Here is a 17,758-nt window from a genome sequence, read left to right on the forward strand (position 1 = left end):
GTTTGTATTATTCAGCTCAATTAGACAGGCAAAACAAAATACCTTGCTTAAAGATTCTTGCTGCTGATTTTCAGGAAATCCTGATAAAAATATACACCTGGGTCAAGGCAAACCATGACCACCAGTGAAAAATCAGCTCAGAGGGTATGACTCCCACAAGTGGGGTAGGGATTCCTGCTTTACACACCAAGGGTACGCATTTATCACAATAGTATGACGTTCCTACCATATGAATCAAAAAAATCACAATTCTGTTGTTGGTGAAGAGAATCAACATCCAAAAGTTTTTTTGAATAGAAGTTGTAGCTTTATATGATGAATGCATCCATTTAAGTATGTTACCACGATGCGATCCCATTGCCATGAATTTGTTGGTCAATCCATGAGACTGGTATTCTGATAACTGAATTTGTATCTTCCGTGTGGTGTTCAGTTTAGTGGAACTACAGTGTTGGGTGTTGGTACACTCTTCTCTACTATAAAGTTCTAGTTATTTCTTGGCAATTCTGTTTTTAGTCTTTTATCAAAGTTTTCTTCTAAACATCTCAGAGTGGTTGCGTTCCAACACATTTTTGGCCAGAGTGCTAACCAATCTTTTCCTTACATGTTAGGATTACTAAAAGTATCTAACATTTAATAAGGATATCTTCAAATGCAAAAGACTTTAATCTGGTAATTTCCCCATGTTATTTAATGAGACAGGCTGGTGATAATATTTTCACTTTCCATGTGCGGAAATAAGTGATACATGCTGCTTTACTATAAGCCCTCTCCAGTGTTGGCTAGAGCCAAGGCGACAGATAATAGCTCTGGACCACTGTTCTGTTTCTCTGTGGCAGTTCAGAAGTGACAGCCGCAGCTCTGAAACATTAGCATTTAATTTAAGCAATGTGAGTCTCTTTGGTAGGGGGAAGGGATGACTTGCTGACAGTATATCATTTTTTCATTATGCTTTGGAGACTAATTATAGGTTGTTACATACAGTTCAAAACTGGTATATGTGGTTTTTAAAAAAGAAGGAATTAAAGCCATGCAAAATTACATTCTTTAAGTTCAAAATCAATGAAAGTAAAAAAAAAAATAACACGACACTCAGGACCTTTCTCAGAGTGCAGTGCGCTGAACATGTAAAGTGTATTAAAATGTGGAAACCATATACCTTTCATTACATTATTCTACAGCTGTCATTTATTTCATTTTGGTATAAAAGTTATTATTGTTCTGGGCATAATAGTATACATTTCCTTCACCCTGTACCACCACTCCAATTACAGTCTACTTCAATTCAGATTAATCATGCCAAGATGGCGATTCCATTACACTCAGAGTAAAATTTAATAGTCTCATATATGGCTATAGTTCCAATGGCTAAAGCTATGTGTTTAACTGCTTTAGGGGTTTTATTAAGATTAAAATTAAACATTATGCATCTTAATCAGACCTTTAGTAGGAGAAAACCATTACAATATACGGTTGATCATGGACTATGCAACGCTTCTGCGGAAGCACTAATCTCTGCTTACAGCTTGCATCTGAGAGGCATCTAATAATGGGAAGGATGTTTCATGACTGATGTAAGATGTTTTTGTTCATCTTCAACTTTATTGTCTTATTTGACATCAGTCGGAATGCAATATTATAGATAGGACTGTACTTTAGACCAAATGACAAAACGTAGCGTGCAAGGAGAGCAGAGAGTTTATAAATACGTAAAATAATACATATTTGGTTTTAAACACATTTAATCCAAGAGTATATAAAAGGAGTAACCAGCTGCGGTTACACAGCATCTTTCTGTGACTTAAATAGGATCTTAGTGGACGAAGGAGTTCATGCTACTTTAAAATCAACTGCTTACTTCCCCTTCAGTAATAGGAAGGGCTGGAAAGCCAGGTACCGACAGGTGAAAGACAAAACTGTGCAAGCTTCACACATTCCCCTGAAGGTTGCCTTCTGATTGGTACCTGCGGCCTTTCCCCCAGAGTTCTGCCAGGGTTAGTTGCTTTTTCTCAAACAAGTAAAAAATGTTGTTGTAGTAACTTTACAGTGCAGAAATAATCTATGTTTTGTTAATTGTCCCTCTGAGTAAGAAATGTTTTGCTCAATGCATGGACAATTTTTCTGTGGAATCAAGTGACAATATAATTTCCTGACAAATGACCTTTGCTTACTGTACAAATCTATATTCTTCATTTCTTCTCAAATCTCTTGCTGTTTAGAGTAAGATTCCAGAACACAACTGTGTTCTGGCAAACCACATCAGATTTCAAACAGGATGAATCTGAGAAAATTCTCCATTGCATTGAATATATTGATTACAATGTGAAACTTATGATTTAGACCATGAGTTGAATTTAGAAACCATTTCATAACCCACACGCTCTCCTGGGAACTCCTGGAGGTGGTGTGACATGTCTTGTGTGTCGTGAATAACACAGAGCCTAGCCCTTATAATAAATGATAAATCTGGAAAATCTTCCCCTGAGAAATTGCTCTGGTTAAAGATAATAATTTGTCAATAGAGTGTATTCTCTTCTTTGTAAAACTGACGCAGCAAACATAACTCTGAGTGTTTTCTAGTAAAACCAATATATATTTACTCATTGATCATTCATCTACTTTTAGCTCTCTTAGTGTCTGCTTCTGAAGTATCTGGCAAATCCGTGCCTAATGGTCTTACAAATTTCCTGGCCTTGACAAAACTGAGCAAGGATGGGATCCTGAGCAAGTGGGGCAAAGGCCTGGGTCTCCCTGTGACACCAAAGCCAGCAAGAAAAGGAAAAGCAAAGCTAATAAACTCCCTCTGCCCCAGACACATTTTCCTTACCACCACTCCCCCCCCTTTTTTGGTGAATAGGTACACTGCAAAGCTGGGGGGTAAGGAGTGTGAAAAGCTTCCACATCAAACCTACGTTACATCATCAGATGCCACCTGGGCCTTCTCACCTGTGGCCTGTTTCTAAGAGAAAAGAGGTCAGAGTTTGGAGAAGAGAGTAAGCACTATGCCTCCACCTTCCTACTGTAGGCAAAATTAAAAAGGATTTTGAGACCAAACATGAGTTTTGACAAACTCTTTGCAACTCATAAATCTCTAATGAGAGAGCCCCAAAGCCTCATTTCACCGGTAAGATGATTACCCTTAGTTCAGAACCCTGAAAGACATGACCTGGGAGGCACTGCATTCTTTAAACCCACGAGCTTCCAAAGGTGAACAATTTGTGCTTTTAAAACTTACGAGGGCTCTTCTGACACAGCCGCTCCTTCTTCTAGCTCTTGAGCTTGTTTGTACCAAGGCAGCTTGGCCTCCACCGGAAGTTTCTCTGAGAATTCAGTGAATGCACACACAAGAGAAGAGGTTAGAACCAATCTGGGATTTGGGGGACGTTCCTTTTTCTCCTCACCGATTCTTAGTTTGGCACTATGCCTGGAAGTTATTCATACTATGTTGACAACCACAAACAATATTTTTATAGGTAAATTGCCGCTTCTGATGATGGTTAGATCAAGAAAAATAAAGTAGGATTTGAAGAATGTTTAATACGAGTCCGTGCACATTTTTCCTCTCCACAATTCTGGGAGCTCTAGCTCAGTGTGCACATAAAGAATCATCGAAGCATCTTTTCACTGTCTCCTGTTAAAAAGCTAGAACAGTATTTACCTTTTAAAACAAACAGAAAATACTGTACTATTTTTTTTTAATAAATTCTAACTTATTTTTGTCTCTTGGCTAAGTGTGATTTATGTCACATTGTCAAACATAAACTCTGCTGCTCTGAAATTCACAAAATAATGTTTCAGAGATCTGGCTCAGTCAGTACTACCCCAAGTCTCACTGACAATTGGAATATGTACAACTTAGAGTTCATAACCCATAATTTGACTGGTTTCACCTACTTATCTAGCTTTGGCCAAACAATTCGGAACGAGCTTCCTAACTACTTCCTGGGAAGAAAAATGTGGAGGAGAAAAATCAAGAGGGAGGTTGTAACTGTGCCTACAGACGTAACTGCCAAGATTCCCATTCTGACATATTTATTAGGGTCATTTACAGGCATATTTGCCTTTATAGTATGAGCCAATGAAGCACGATCACCATTTTATAACATAGAATTGCAAAGATGAAAGAAATATATCTCTATATATACACATGATAGAATTATATGGTATTTTAATGATGTTTAGAGAGCCAGTCTCACTTCTTAGTTGTGAAAATCCAGATTTCATTCTTGATAGTAAACCACAAATTGCTTTTCTTTCTCTGAAGTGGCTCGGTGATGATAAAGCTAATAAATGACCGACTATTGTAAGTGAGGGGCATCACTTCTTGTCCTCCATGTGCAGCCATTATTTATAGTCAGAAAACAAAGCAAGTGAGAAATGTAAAACTGCCAATGCCAAAAGGATTTGCTAACATTTTATTTCTATTTACTTATTTACTTTTTTTTTGAGATAGAGTCTCACTATGTTGCCCTCAGTAGAGTGCCATGGTGTCACAGCTCACAGCAACCTCAAACTTTTGGGCTTAGGTGATTCTCTTACCTCAGCCTCCCCAGTAGCTGGGACTACAGGGGCCCACCACAACATCTGGCTGTATTTTTGTTGCAGCTGTCACTGTTGATTTTAGCTGGCCCAGACTGGTTCGAACCCACCAGCCTTGGTGTATGTGGCCAGCACCCTACCCACTGAGCAAGGCAATATCTATGTACACATCACTTTACAATTACCCTATCTGTTCCCATTAAATGACAGTGAAGCTACCTCTGAAAGCCTGACTTATTGTCTCTCAATAATGAATCATTCAGTTTGGCTCCAGTAGGTGGATTATAGTTGACTGTTGATTTTAACTGAATTCTATCTGATGTGCCTATGGTCACTTCCTCATACTTTTGAGGACAATAATGATAGTGAACCACTAACGGTTACATTTGAGCAGAACTGACTGTATGCCAGGCATTAGGTTAACCATTGTATCTACATTACATCTCATTTAACTCTCACATGATCTAATAATACACAGATACTATGATTACCCCCATTTTATAGATGAGGAAACTGAGGCTTAGAAAGAGAGCATTTATTAAAACGAATCGGGATTTCTGATATACTTTGGTTCTTTGGTTTCATTTTATATCATTTAGATTTTATGATGCCGTTCACTTGCACTGAGGCAAGCTAGAGGATAATAAAAACTTACACAGTGGCTGATTTTCAAAGAAATGTAATAGTTTAACAAAATGTTTAAAGAAAGAAATGGGAACCCTATCTAAATACTAAAAATTAGAGGAGGTTTATAATAAAGAATTCTTTACCTCTGAATGATTTGTGGCTTTGGATTTTTCTCTTTCACTGACAGAGATAACAATACTTGCACAGAAATCAGAGGCGTATTCATGCCAATCTGAGAGACGCAGTACAATTATATTAAATCTTGCTAAGTAGAACTTTTCTAAAGTTCCTTTTTAATAAATTGTGGGCAATATCTATTATCTTATGATCTACTCAAAATTTTATTTCAAATTACGATTCTGGAATTCAGTCTCATGCTAATGTTTAATTTTTAATATAAAAAAGTGACAATCTTCCGTTTCTTCAGTTTGAAGTGTGAGACTTCCCAGTGTGTTTCAGGCTTAGCAAAGGACTCACTTGGACTTATTCCCTTGTTTACAACATCAAGAAATGTGGATAGTAAATCACACACAGATTTCTATAATACCTGATCTCCCTCTAAGCAGGTCCCTCTGTTATTTTTCAGCAACAGTCTTCAAACAACTTTATGACTTGAGAGACAGTGTATAAACAGATTTCTATAGGCAGTACTTAGAAATTTGTAATGAAAACCATTGGAAAGATTTTTAAAGGGAACCAAATTCATTTAGTTTAAGTTATAAAAAATTCGTACTAAGCATACTAAGGAGACTTAAAAATATTCCAGGGAGTTTAAAACATCACCTGAATACACTTAGCAATGAACAGAGTGGTAGGAGAACGCCTATCAAGTTACCTTTGGGTTTGTAGCAGGGAGTGGGTATGATGCATTCCTCTTTGATGTGGGGCTTTGTTTTGGGGCTACAGCCTCCTGTGTGCATTCCTCGATGGTCGATGCAGAGAACCACACGGTACCTGAGGCCCTGGCCACACGTCACTGTGCACTGGAAAGAGATGGCAAGAGAGAGGAGACTCATAGACAAAGCCTTGTTTACTTTTCTTTCCTTCCCATCCAAGACTTTTTAATCTAAAGATTCCTTCTTGTGTACTCCGGGTAAATTTATACCACTTCTTATCAGTCATGAGATCTTTGTTCTGTTATTTGATGTGAAGTTGGCTAAAAAAGGACTCTTCCAGGCCTTATTAATCAGTCAGCAATCTTTAAGCACTCCTTGTGTGAAAAGTCTCAGACCAAGCATGGAAAAGGAGAAAAGACATTACAGCCTGTGTTCAAGTTTGATGTGCCACACTGCCATTTATTTATTTATTACTTTGCTAATGACTGCGATATCCAAAAATTTGGGAAATGCTCCCACCTGAATATTTTAAAATGGTGTACTTCCGTCATTAACTAATTTATACTGAGGCATGGCCAATCCCCTTGACTGAAATGGGAAAAAACTACTTTCAAGGAACTCATCCCATGGCCAGATGCCAGACATTGATAGTCCCTCCCATGGTTCTCCACGCATGATAGAAAATGTCACAGCTCTGATCTGCTGTCACAAAGCCACAGGGCTCAGCGAACCCTGTGACTTGACTCAACCGTGTCTTGAGGGCACAATGGTTTATTTCATCATTCCAGTTCCTTTGCCATTTCCCTCTTAGCATTAGCAGCCAGGGAACCCAGAATAACATTTATGTTTAATTACAGCGAGTTTCCTAATGTCTATCACTGTTTTGTTTTAATTATTCTACCCAATTTTAATTTAATTTAATTTAATTTAATTCTACATCCCAATTTTAATTTTTGCACTATTATCCTTTCACCTTTTCCCTCAACAAATAATATACATAGTAGTATTAATTATAATCTACTTAGACCCTTTTTGGTTATAGATTAAAGTATAATGATAAAAAAGTGAAATCGAACTTGTGGTCTACTGAACTCTATCATTAAAGCAGCTTTCACAGAGTCAGGATTAGTCATTCAGCCTCAGTTACTCTTGAAAGGCATTCATTTCCCTTTGCCATTTGAAGGAACATTATCTGGGATGAAATTGAGGCTTCTTGAAGTAACTTGAAGAAAGACATTTAAAAAAAACATCAATTACTTTCGGTCATGCTGGCTTTGGGGCAATCCTACTCCAGGAGCTAAGCTGGTAAGCTTCTAGACACCTCAAGAGGAGAAGTGTGGAGCCGCACAGGGTACCCGGTGGGCCATGGTGGTGAGAGGGAAGAGTGGACTTACTCTCCTAATGAACAAAGAAAGAAGGCACAGTTACCGGAGACCACTCCTGTGCCAGCCATTTAGGGCAGTCAAAAATGTTGCAGGGCTGCACGATGGGCATCTTAGGGGTGTACATGCATTTCCACTCTTCCACTGAAGTGACATGCCCCTGGATGTCCTCCTCCACACAGGAAACTGCCCGGCTCTGGATGCCCCCCCCACACGAGGAGGAGCACGCGGTCCACGGGGTGGCCTCCCACCTACAGAAGCAAGGGTAGTCATCAGGGCAGACATGCACATTGCCAAACCTCCTCAGTGACCGGCAGACCAACCCCTTTCCCCATGCCTATCGGTATAGACAGGTTCTGAGAGGCTACTGTCCAGAGAACCAGAAGCCATCTATTGCTTACAATCTGACGATTAAGAGAGAAGGATTCACCATGGCCAAGAGGGCTTGCAAACCATGGTGCTCTACACAAATGTAAGAAATTACAGTTTGAGAGCTGTTCACAAAGATATCTGCGGTATCTGTGACCTACTCAAAAGATGTAGTCCTTAGCTTTTCTTACTATGGTTTCTATATACATGTAATTTATTTTCATAAACACATTAAGTGCTTATGGATAACCAGTTGACACTAATCATTTGCAACTGAGCTGCTACTTTTTATTTTTATTGTAGCAGATAGTACTTGGTTTCTTAACTTCTAGGTGCTCTTTGCAGGAGAAGCTCATAAAAGATCAAGGTAAACAAAGGACTCCCTTACTTCTGCAATCATCAGCTTTGGGGCTACACAGATTCAGCACAATTCTGATGTTTAAACGGTGCCATTGTTAAGCTGAGAAACAGAAGTGTTACTATAGGCGTTATCCACTTATTCTCTAATTTTTGAAGGATACAGATAGAGTTCTTCCAGTAAAGAATTCCTAGAACTGTGAAAGGTTTGATTTTGGTTGGAATGCTAATGGCATCTGAATCCAGGTACACAGTTAAGTAAAACAGAAAATAACATTTCCAATAATATTTAAGACAATTCCGTTGACTGTTGAGAGCTATACATAGCTCTGAAGCAGTTGAATTCAGATGGAGAGAGAGATAGCTTTGCCTAGTTGTTTTCTCTCTTTTGTAGCTTTAGAGAATGTAGACTTCCTTCTTTTTCTTTTTTTTTTTTTTTTTTTTTCAGTTTTTGGCTGGGGTCAGGGTTGAACCCGCCACCTGCAGTATATAGGCCCAGCACCCACCCTACTCCTTGGAGCCACAGGCGCCACCCTAGAATGTAGATGTTCTAAAAAACAGAAACACTGGGACTGAGTTGAGCTTCTATATCTTATGTATATTCTTCTTATTGATGAGGATTGCTAAGCAGCTTTAAGAGTTCTCTGACAATTATGAGAGATATAACTTCTTTCTTTCTTTCTTTTTTTTTTTTTGCAGTTGTTGGCCAGGACTGGGTTTGAACCCATCACCTCCAGCATATGGGATTGGCACCCTACCCTTTTGAGCCACAGGCGCCGCCCGAGAGATACAATTTCAATGAGAGAAATAAAATGCCACTGCACTGATCCATTTGAATAGTAAATTTTAGAATATTGCACAGGAGTACCATGAAGACATTCGTATTCCTACAAGTCATATTTTGTGTACATTGAGAGCTGGATTTCTCCTCTGCACAAGTCTGAATAATGTGCATTTTCCAGTTACAAAGGGTTTCCCTTCACACTTTCTCTGCACTATTGAAGTTTAGGCAACAATTGTTGTCTTCACTGCCAAAAGCCAAATGTGCTGCCAAATACAATATTTTCCTATGCAATATTTCCACTGCATATAAGAAAATGTCATTATGGGGAAACTGAGGCCCTCTGCTTAGCTCTTAGATTTTCTAATCTCTTTCAAGAGAATAAAGTTGCTCTGTAGAGAATTTCTCTTCTGAAAGGCTAAGACCAATTCCCACTTGCCTCCATGTAAATCTCTAGAGGGCTTCCTTCAGGAGGTGGGTAACAGGCCTGACTCAGATCAAAATTGGGCTGAATATGCACGAACAAATTCACGTTAGATTTGATATGACAGGGAAATCGGAGTATGTTGGTAAATGTACATTTAAGTGCTTAGAATATTAAGATACTATAAAAGAGCGTATTTTCTAACTGCTATTCTAAAATCCCTAAACTTGACCCTTCTAATGGGAGAGTGATTAATTGCTATCTGAACACTTGGATCTGACCATATTTCACAAATAGTAACAAGTATCCGTTTCACTGTCAGTGATCACAGAAAGACAAACGAGGCTAATGTTACTCTGAGAATTTATAGTATGGTTCCAGCATACAACTACACTTCTACATGTAAAAAATTATCATGTGAATCCTTGTATGGGTGAAACGTGTCTGGGTGATTTAAAGAAAATGTAACAAAAGCCAAGAGAGGGCATCAGTTGGGAGGTCTTAAAACAGTAACCAGGAAAATGCTTGGAATAAAAAAACATGTATCCAAGAATTTTGTCCTTGAGAACATTAAATGAATTTATATTTCATACATTTTAACTCCTTTGGCTTTTAACTTTTTAAGCAACACTGTGTTTGATAAAGTCTCAAAATCGAGAAGAAAGTAGAAAAGTGGCATATAGTATTATAATTAAGAACTGAGATGACTTAACAGGGTCCATTCTCATAATCTGTTTGGATAGGAATTACCATCGACTGAAAGCAGGAAAGATCCATCTCAAGATCTGTTATTTGTTAAATTGTGTTTTGTATCTATACTTGAGGTCTTAAACTCATTTAAATAAGTAAAGCCTTCTGCCTTGATCAGTGGGTACCTGCCATTTAAGGACCATTTCTTCTTATTACGTGAAAACACATTTGTAGAAAGAAATGGCTTCAGTTTACTAAGACTTTATCAGTAAAGTCCTGAGTTTAGGACTTATCATCCTCAGGAGTACAGGGTTTATTTGCTAATCGTCTTTCCCCTCTCCCACTGTGATGCATGGACGAGGTGCAACCCCCCCCCGCTCCCAAGGAGGACCATTTCAGTTTACCACTGGGTGTTAGGCATTTGGGGGAAATCCCAGTTGATCAGAAATAAATTTTAACTTACAGTAGGCACTAATCGTTATGCCAGGGAAATACAAACAAAAGAGATCATAGACATGACAGAAACCTAGGAGCAGCCACTACAGGAAAAACACAACCGTGAAGTTGCTCACTCCTGACACCCAACTTTGCCTTTGTCTTAAAATGTGTGGCTTTCATGTAGATATGTGCATCCCATGAATGGTTATTTTACAGATAGAGAAATTAAATCTTAGTTCTGGTGAATTGATCTTTTGATATTTTCATTACATTCTTTTAAGGAGAAGAGTTCTTGATCAAACCAGCGAAATGATACATCAGACATGTTCTGAAGTTATTTATATTCTTTATCAATATAGTCATAGAAAAGTGGGAAGGAGCTGACTAAGGAGGTGGCCCCTGCGTGAAAGATTTTAAAACAACAAACAACAAATATCTAGTATAAATCAAATCCACCCATCTCTATGTGACCATTACATGCAAAGTGAGTTTCCTGCTAGTCCCTGAGAGTATTTAAGTAGACACTGGATGACGACCTGCATTGGTGTATGTATATTATACGAATATCTATATGTATTTATGCATGTGACAATACATACGCACTGAATAAGAATGCATATCTGTGTAACTACATATGTTTATAATCTATAAACATAGAGATGTTTATGTGTAGTTGTGAGTGGGAAGAATGAATGGGAGAGTGAAGCATTACTGGGGTATTAGCCTAGCTGACCTTATAGGGCCTCTAATTCAGTAGGTATTTGGATATTTTCAATCAAACTTTGCTTTCTTTTACAGTTCAGAATAAAATGATTTTCTGGGCTTGGTTTAGTTGGGGACAGAGCAAACCACTATGGATTATTCCCGCTATTTATGATATGATTTAAACCGTTGGTTCTAAATAGCAAGTGGTTCCCTAAGGGACAAATAAGCAAAGAAAACAGAGCAAAGGTCTATTTCAATCCCCATTCTGATTTCCGCTCTGTGTAGAGCTATTCCAGTGGGACAGGAAGTCCACTCTGTAGCCAGTATATTTTCCAGTTTTCGTATGAATATATTATAAGGAGAACAGATTCTTTTAAAAGTTCTTGAATTGCTTTCACGACTTTTTCTAGTTTTAAAAAGTCCTGTACTTTTAAAAAGCAATGCGGCACACTGAATTTTATGTTTTGGAAAAAATATCTCCCCAAATGCGCTGAACAATAGAAATATGACAGAATTGTCCTTTTGTACTTAATTATGACTCCTTTGAAGTAAAAAGAGGACATTCAAAGCCCCCATGTAGAATAATAGCACATCTGGAATTCCACATTTGTGGTATTGCTCTAATACTTCAGGCAGTGTTTGTTTAGCAATTAGCAACAGTGCTTTAATGACTAGGTTTGTGTTGCAGAGGAAACATGGAAAAGGACAAAGGGAGCGAAAGAAAGATAGAATATAAACCCACCCACTGTATCTAATCAGAGTGAATTACTGTGTCCTCTCCAATGTAATATGATCCTATCTTAAAATGGGTTTTGAATGACAAGCTTACAGTCTGAGCAGGCCAATATTATTCAAAAGCAGAACTCAGGATGGATTGCAAAATATACCATCTACCATCTTCTTCTTCTTCTTCTTCTTCTTCTTTTTCTTTACAGAATAACACAGACTCTCTTTATATGTGTATGTGTGTGTGTGTGTGTGTGTGTGTGTGTATGTATTCATATACATAAAAGCAGCAGAAGACTGATTTGCTAATTCTAACATCAGGACGACGGATTTACGTACCGAGGAAGGGGATGGTAGAGGTCATAAGGCATGATCTGCTTGAATCCGTCACTGTTAGGAACAATAATGCCAACCCTCTGAGTAGAAGGTACACACAATAAAATCAACACTACATGATTACATTATACAACTTTTTAAATACAAATGCAAAATAACATCAATAAATCATCTCTGAAAAACAACACTAAAACAGTTCAATACCTTTATGCTGACATATGCTTTAGGATGGGGCCAGTTCTTTGGAAGGGCACCATTGACTGTAATTAGTTCTCTGATCCAAGCAGGAAATACCACTGGAAAGGGTAGTGGCAAGAAAACCTGGCACCTCATCATTAACTATGACACAATAAGCTTGTAAATGCTCTTTAATCCCCAAATTATACATCCTATGAGGTCATTCTTATTATCATCATTATTAATGTTACTTCCAGATGCTTACCAAGCAATTGCAGTTACTGTCTCATTTGTGATGAAAGACAGCCATCAGAGCGCATGTATCTCAGAAATGACCGGACTATGTAACTGCATTAGTCAGTTTCTTTTCTCGGCAGAACTGGGAAACAGTCACTTATGTACTTTAATTTTTCTACCAAACTAAAGGTAGGCAGTTAATGTGAGATAATGAGTATGAGATGTTTTTTTTTTTCCCAGTCTATGAAATAATGCACAGTGTTAACTGCTAATTATGGTGATGGTTGTGATGGTCAAGGCTGCTGATAATGTATCTGGTGCCCTGGGAAACCCGTGAGGTTTAGAATCAGAGTAGAGGCTACAGGATCTACGTGACCTTACAGGCTGTGTGGAGGTTCTGGAGGTCTTTAAGACGCTAGTCTACTACTCTCCCCTACGTCACTGATTTCACTTAAAGCCTCCAATTGTTAAGACTGGGTCCTTGCTTGAGGATTTTTGATTGATGGGTTTTGGATAAGGGGGTTAGTACAACAGAGCCTCCGTCAAGAGCGGGAGATGGGGAGACTAAGTGCACAGATGCAGAGCATGGCAGGGCATACGTGGAAGATGCTTATTTTGCAACTGACAAATAATAGAAGGCCCCTCTTTTGAATACTGAAGGAACCCACGTATTCTATCTGCATTCCTGGATGGATGGATGAGTATATAGTATATATTTATATATGTACAAAACCTTGATATATCCAATACAAACGTTTATATGTTTTGACCCCCATCTTCTGCTATGGGATAATGTAGTATTTTAAAACATATGGCTAGCAAACTTAGGCATGGGGGTAGAAAGAGTGAGCTGGGTATATTGTGGGTCAGAGGATTAACTGGATGATTGAGGATCATGAAAGGAAAGAAGGAAAGAGAGAGGGATGAAGGGGCCTCTGTATATTCCAAAGAAATTAATGAAAGGAAAGGGGATATAAGAGAGAAGTTAAATTTGTTTGAGAGAAAGTTGGAAACAAAGCTGTGAAGAGAGATACCTTTTCCCAGGAAGGAAAATCACTGTAGTGCAAATTTATTTCTCTTGTGTGACTCATTTTTCCATATTTATTTGTATAACTGAACTCTTTACATTTGTGTGATAAAATTTTCATGGTGTATGTATGTGATATTGTGTGTGTTTGGGTAACAACATTCAAGAAACTGGAATGCTGTCTTTGGGCATGATCGAAACCCCATGGTTCTCTAACTCATAAATGAAAGGAATATTACTTAACTTTTCTCTCTGTTTTCTGATTTAAATTTCCCATTCTTTCCCACCTTTTCCTGACAGACCAAAAAGTGAAGACGAAAGTTGAGCCCTGTCTTTATTAGAATCATATGATCTCTTTCCAGTCTTTCTTATATCTAGTATTTAAGGGAATTTTCTTTCTAAAACAAAGTCTATATTTTAAAGAATACCAATACGCCAAAGTCCTTCTAATAACATCATGCATACACTGTTACTTAATAGCACTCAATTAAGGAATAAATCAAATTGACTTTGAAGTCACATATTACTGGACCCTAGTATCTTTCTGAATGTCTACATCAATTCTGAAGTGCAGAGAGGCAGACCATTGCCTTCTCGCCTCAAAAAATTTATGGCTGTAATTTGTCATTTTCAATATTAAAAGGCACTGTTGCAGATCTCTGTCAACTGATTTATCAGCTGATGATATATAAAATGGAGACTGGCACTGAGGGAGACAAATAGAAGCGAAGAACCAGAATAGAAGGGGGAGTGTAGAGAATTCAAGATGTTGGGCTTTGCTTTGGACTGACTTGGAAAGTATGTTTTTGTTTGAATAAGGAGCTTTAAACCTGGATTCAGCAAAACTATAGCTATATTTGTCTTTCTATGGCATGGGTCATAGTGAAGCCTCATAAAATGACTCTGTGGCACCTGTGAAAACAGAAAGATATCAAAACAATGGCTCTCTGTCCAGTCCTGCTGATGCACATTTGTGAGCAGGGGCTCCGTGCTCTCTCTCGGGGTTCACGTCGTGGCCCTGGCCCCTCACTGCACTGTCACGGTGGGGAAGGCAATCTTACCTAAATGTTAACTTCTGATTGCTTACCTACACTGTGTTGTTAAGTGTTCCTCATAAAGAATGATGAGAAACAATGTAACTCAGGGATTTTAAGATATTTCCCCCATGTTTGTGTCTCGATTTGGATGTGTGTGTATATATATGCATGAATTCAGGCATGGGCCTGAGTATGGGGGGAGTGGTGAAGGAGGCAAAAATGATTTTTAAAAATGATCACAAAGGTAAGATATAAGAAACAGTGGCTTTGGGAGTGAAAGCTCCTCATTCTCCATCCCCTTGACTATCCTGACTGCTTATGCTCTTCAGTAGAGGTTGTATGGTGAGAAGAGAAGGTCAGGACCATTCTAGAGTAATGTGGCATCAGTAGAAAAGACATCCTACCTCATTTTCTCTAAATACACACCTCACTGAATTGTACAGTGACAATTCAGGAGAATGCTTCAGAGTCATGATGGGTTCATATGATGAAATGTTATACAGCATATTAACACATCTTTTTGAACCATTTTAATGACACAAAAATGCTCATATATTAATGTTGACTGAAAAAAATTAACACAAAATACAATGTATAACATAGCCTACAATGCTAAAAAAAAAGATGTATAAACATATCATCTATATACAATCATTTACATAAAGTATATACATATGTGTGTCCATACGTGACATGTGTACACACACAGGTGTATGCATGCACACACACACACACACACACACACACACATACAGATAGATAACACTGAACAACAGTGGTTAGTTACCAGTTTGGGATTATAGGTAATTTTTGCTTTCTTTATGTGTTTCTGTTTTCCAAGCTTTCTGTAATGTATTACCTTTTACAATCATAGCAATTGGAATATTCAAACATGGCAAAATTCAAATCTAACAAAGTGTAAGACAGAAACATTGGGAACTATGATATAAATGCATGAAACAGGACTATCACCTCAAATTCCGTGTGTCCCTTCAAGATTATTATATTTTTATGCAGAAATGAGCTAAAATACTACTTTAGAACAAAATCCTCAATTTTAAAGAGAAGCCTAAATCAGACTCTCACTACTCCCACTACTTTTATATATTTATATATTGTGGAATTTACATGTTGTGATAAATTTCTCTCTATAAAAAATCCCAACATAATTAACTCCAGGGGCAACAAATTTATGGAGGTTCTTTTTATTATGAAAAGGAAGCATAAGGTGATCCTTTCATCACGGTCTCTCTCAGGGAATCTCTCCTGACCTCCCCTCTGCCTCCTCCAGAGCTGCAGTTCTTCCTCTCTGGCCTCCTGATAGCTGGCTGTGCTCTAGGATTTTCAAGCTCAGTGTGACCCAGATAATTCATTCTCTGCCCCTGTAAACTGCTTCTTCTGCAATCACGATTACTGTTCAGGGCAGTGCGCTTCTCCAATCTACTCTACATAATTTGGGTTGTCTTTGCCACTCACTTCTGGTTGTTAGCTCAACACCAGCAACTTTTGCCAAATACATCTCCTGACACAAGTTTGGGTACTTTCAGCCCAGTCTCCTAACAGATCTTTCTATTGATTTCTCAATCCAGCCTCCTCATTTCTGTCATAGCAACTGATATTTCACTATTTTCACTGAAAAGACTTAAGTGGCTCCATAATGCCTAGTGAAATTTCTTAGACAAATACCACCTCTTCTAAAGTCTTGACTTTTCTCTCTTAACATCTAGCCAGAAATTCTCTCTCTTACTTCCAAACATCCCTACCACTAACTCTTCTCATTGCTTTTAACTACGTCAGCTCTCCACATCTGTGGGTTCAGCATCTGTGGATTCAACCAACTATGACTTGAAAATATTTGAAGAAAGATAAATGGATGGTTGTTTTGCATTGAATATGTACAGACATTTTTCCTTGACATTTTTCCCTAAATAATTTACATAGTATTTATGTAATATTTACATTGTATTAGATATAAGTAATCTAGGGATGATGTAAAGTATATGAGGCCTGACAATTAAGTTTGTGAACTTGCTACTGTGTGTGCTTATGTTGGCAGCACAGTACAAACAACTTGGTAAAGTTTCATAACCTTGGTGTATCAGTGTTTCACAGGTGCATTCGTGTTGATATGTGATAGTATCTTGCTTAGTGGTGTTTATTATTATCATTGCATGTTTTTGTGTGCTGTCATGAGAATGTCAGAGCTTGAATTAGAGCAATGAACAAACAGTCATAAATTTCTTGTTAAACTTGGCAAAAGTGGATGTGAAATCAGGGATATGTTAGTCCAAGTTTATGTGGATAATGCCATGAAGAAAATAGTGTACAGATGGATGAAACATTATTCTGAGGGGAGAGAAAGTATCACAGATGAAGAGATGGTGTAGTTCTAGTATTTGCATATAACCAATGTGCATCTTCATATATGAAATCTTGACAATTAAGTTTGCAAATTCATCCTAGAAAAAGTGCTACCTACTTCCTTACTGAATCTCACTATTATGATCTTCAAAGTATTCCCCTTGGGAAGCTAGGCATGGCATAGCAGAACTGATGAAAACATTGCAAAAATACATTGAATTGTATGTCAAATTGTTGGCTAACCACGGAGAAGCATGGCAGATCAAGTAAAACATGGATAGAGAAACAGGAAAATCTTAACTGAAAGTCTTGGCCAATGACTCCTGGCTCTTGCCTCATGACAATGCACCAGCTCACATAACACTGTCTGTGAGGGAGTTTTTAGCCAGTAAACAAATAACTGTATTGGAACATCCTCCCTCTTTACTAGATCTGGACCCCAAGGACTTTTCTCTTTATCTGAAGACAAAGGAACTATTAAAAGGAAGATACTTTCATAACATTCAGGACATCGAGGTAATATGATGACAGCTCTGACAACCATCTAGAAAAAGAACTCAAAATTGCCTTTAAGGGTGAACTAGGCACTGGCATCAGTGTATAGCTTCCCAAGGGGAGCACTTTGAAGATGACTGTAGTGATATTCAGCAATGAGCTATGTAGCACTTTTTCTAGAATAAATTTTTAATTTTAATCACCAAGACCTTGT

General features: G+C 38.0%; 1 protein-coding gene across 1 annotated transcript in view; it reads right to left on the reverse strand.

The window, feature by feature from the left end:
- ADAMTSL1 (ADAMTS like 1) overlaps positions 1 to 17,758 on the reverse strand; it is an 898,927-nt gene that overhangs the window by 175,992 nt on the left and 705,177 nt on the right. The window contains exons 11-14 of the mRNA XM_012813071.2: positions 12,214 to 12,264; positions 7,431 to 7,635; positions 6,002 to 6,149; positions 3,236 to 3,320 (exon numbers count right to left, since the gene is read on the reverse strand). Of these exons, the coding sequence (XP_012668525.2) occupies positions 3,236 to 3,320; positions 6,002 to 6,149; positions 7,431 to 7,635; positions 12,214 to 12,264 (489 nt within the window). The remainder of the gene's footprint in view (positions 1 to 3,235; positions 3,321 to 6,001; positions 6,150 to 7,430; positions 7,636 to 12,213; positions 12,265 to 17,758) is intronic.

Source organism: Otolemur garnettii, unplaced genomic scaffold, assembly GCF_000181295.1.
Source record: "Otolemur garnettii isolate 467f Iridium unplaced genomic scaffold, OtoGar3 scaffold00006, whole genome shotgun sequence".
NCBI classification, from domain to species: Eukaryota; Metazoa; Chordata; class Mammalia; order Primates; family Galagidae; genus Otolemur; species Otolemur garnettii.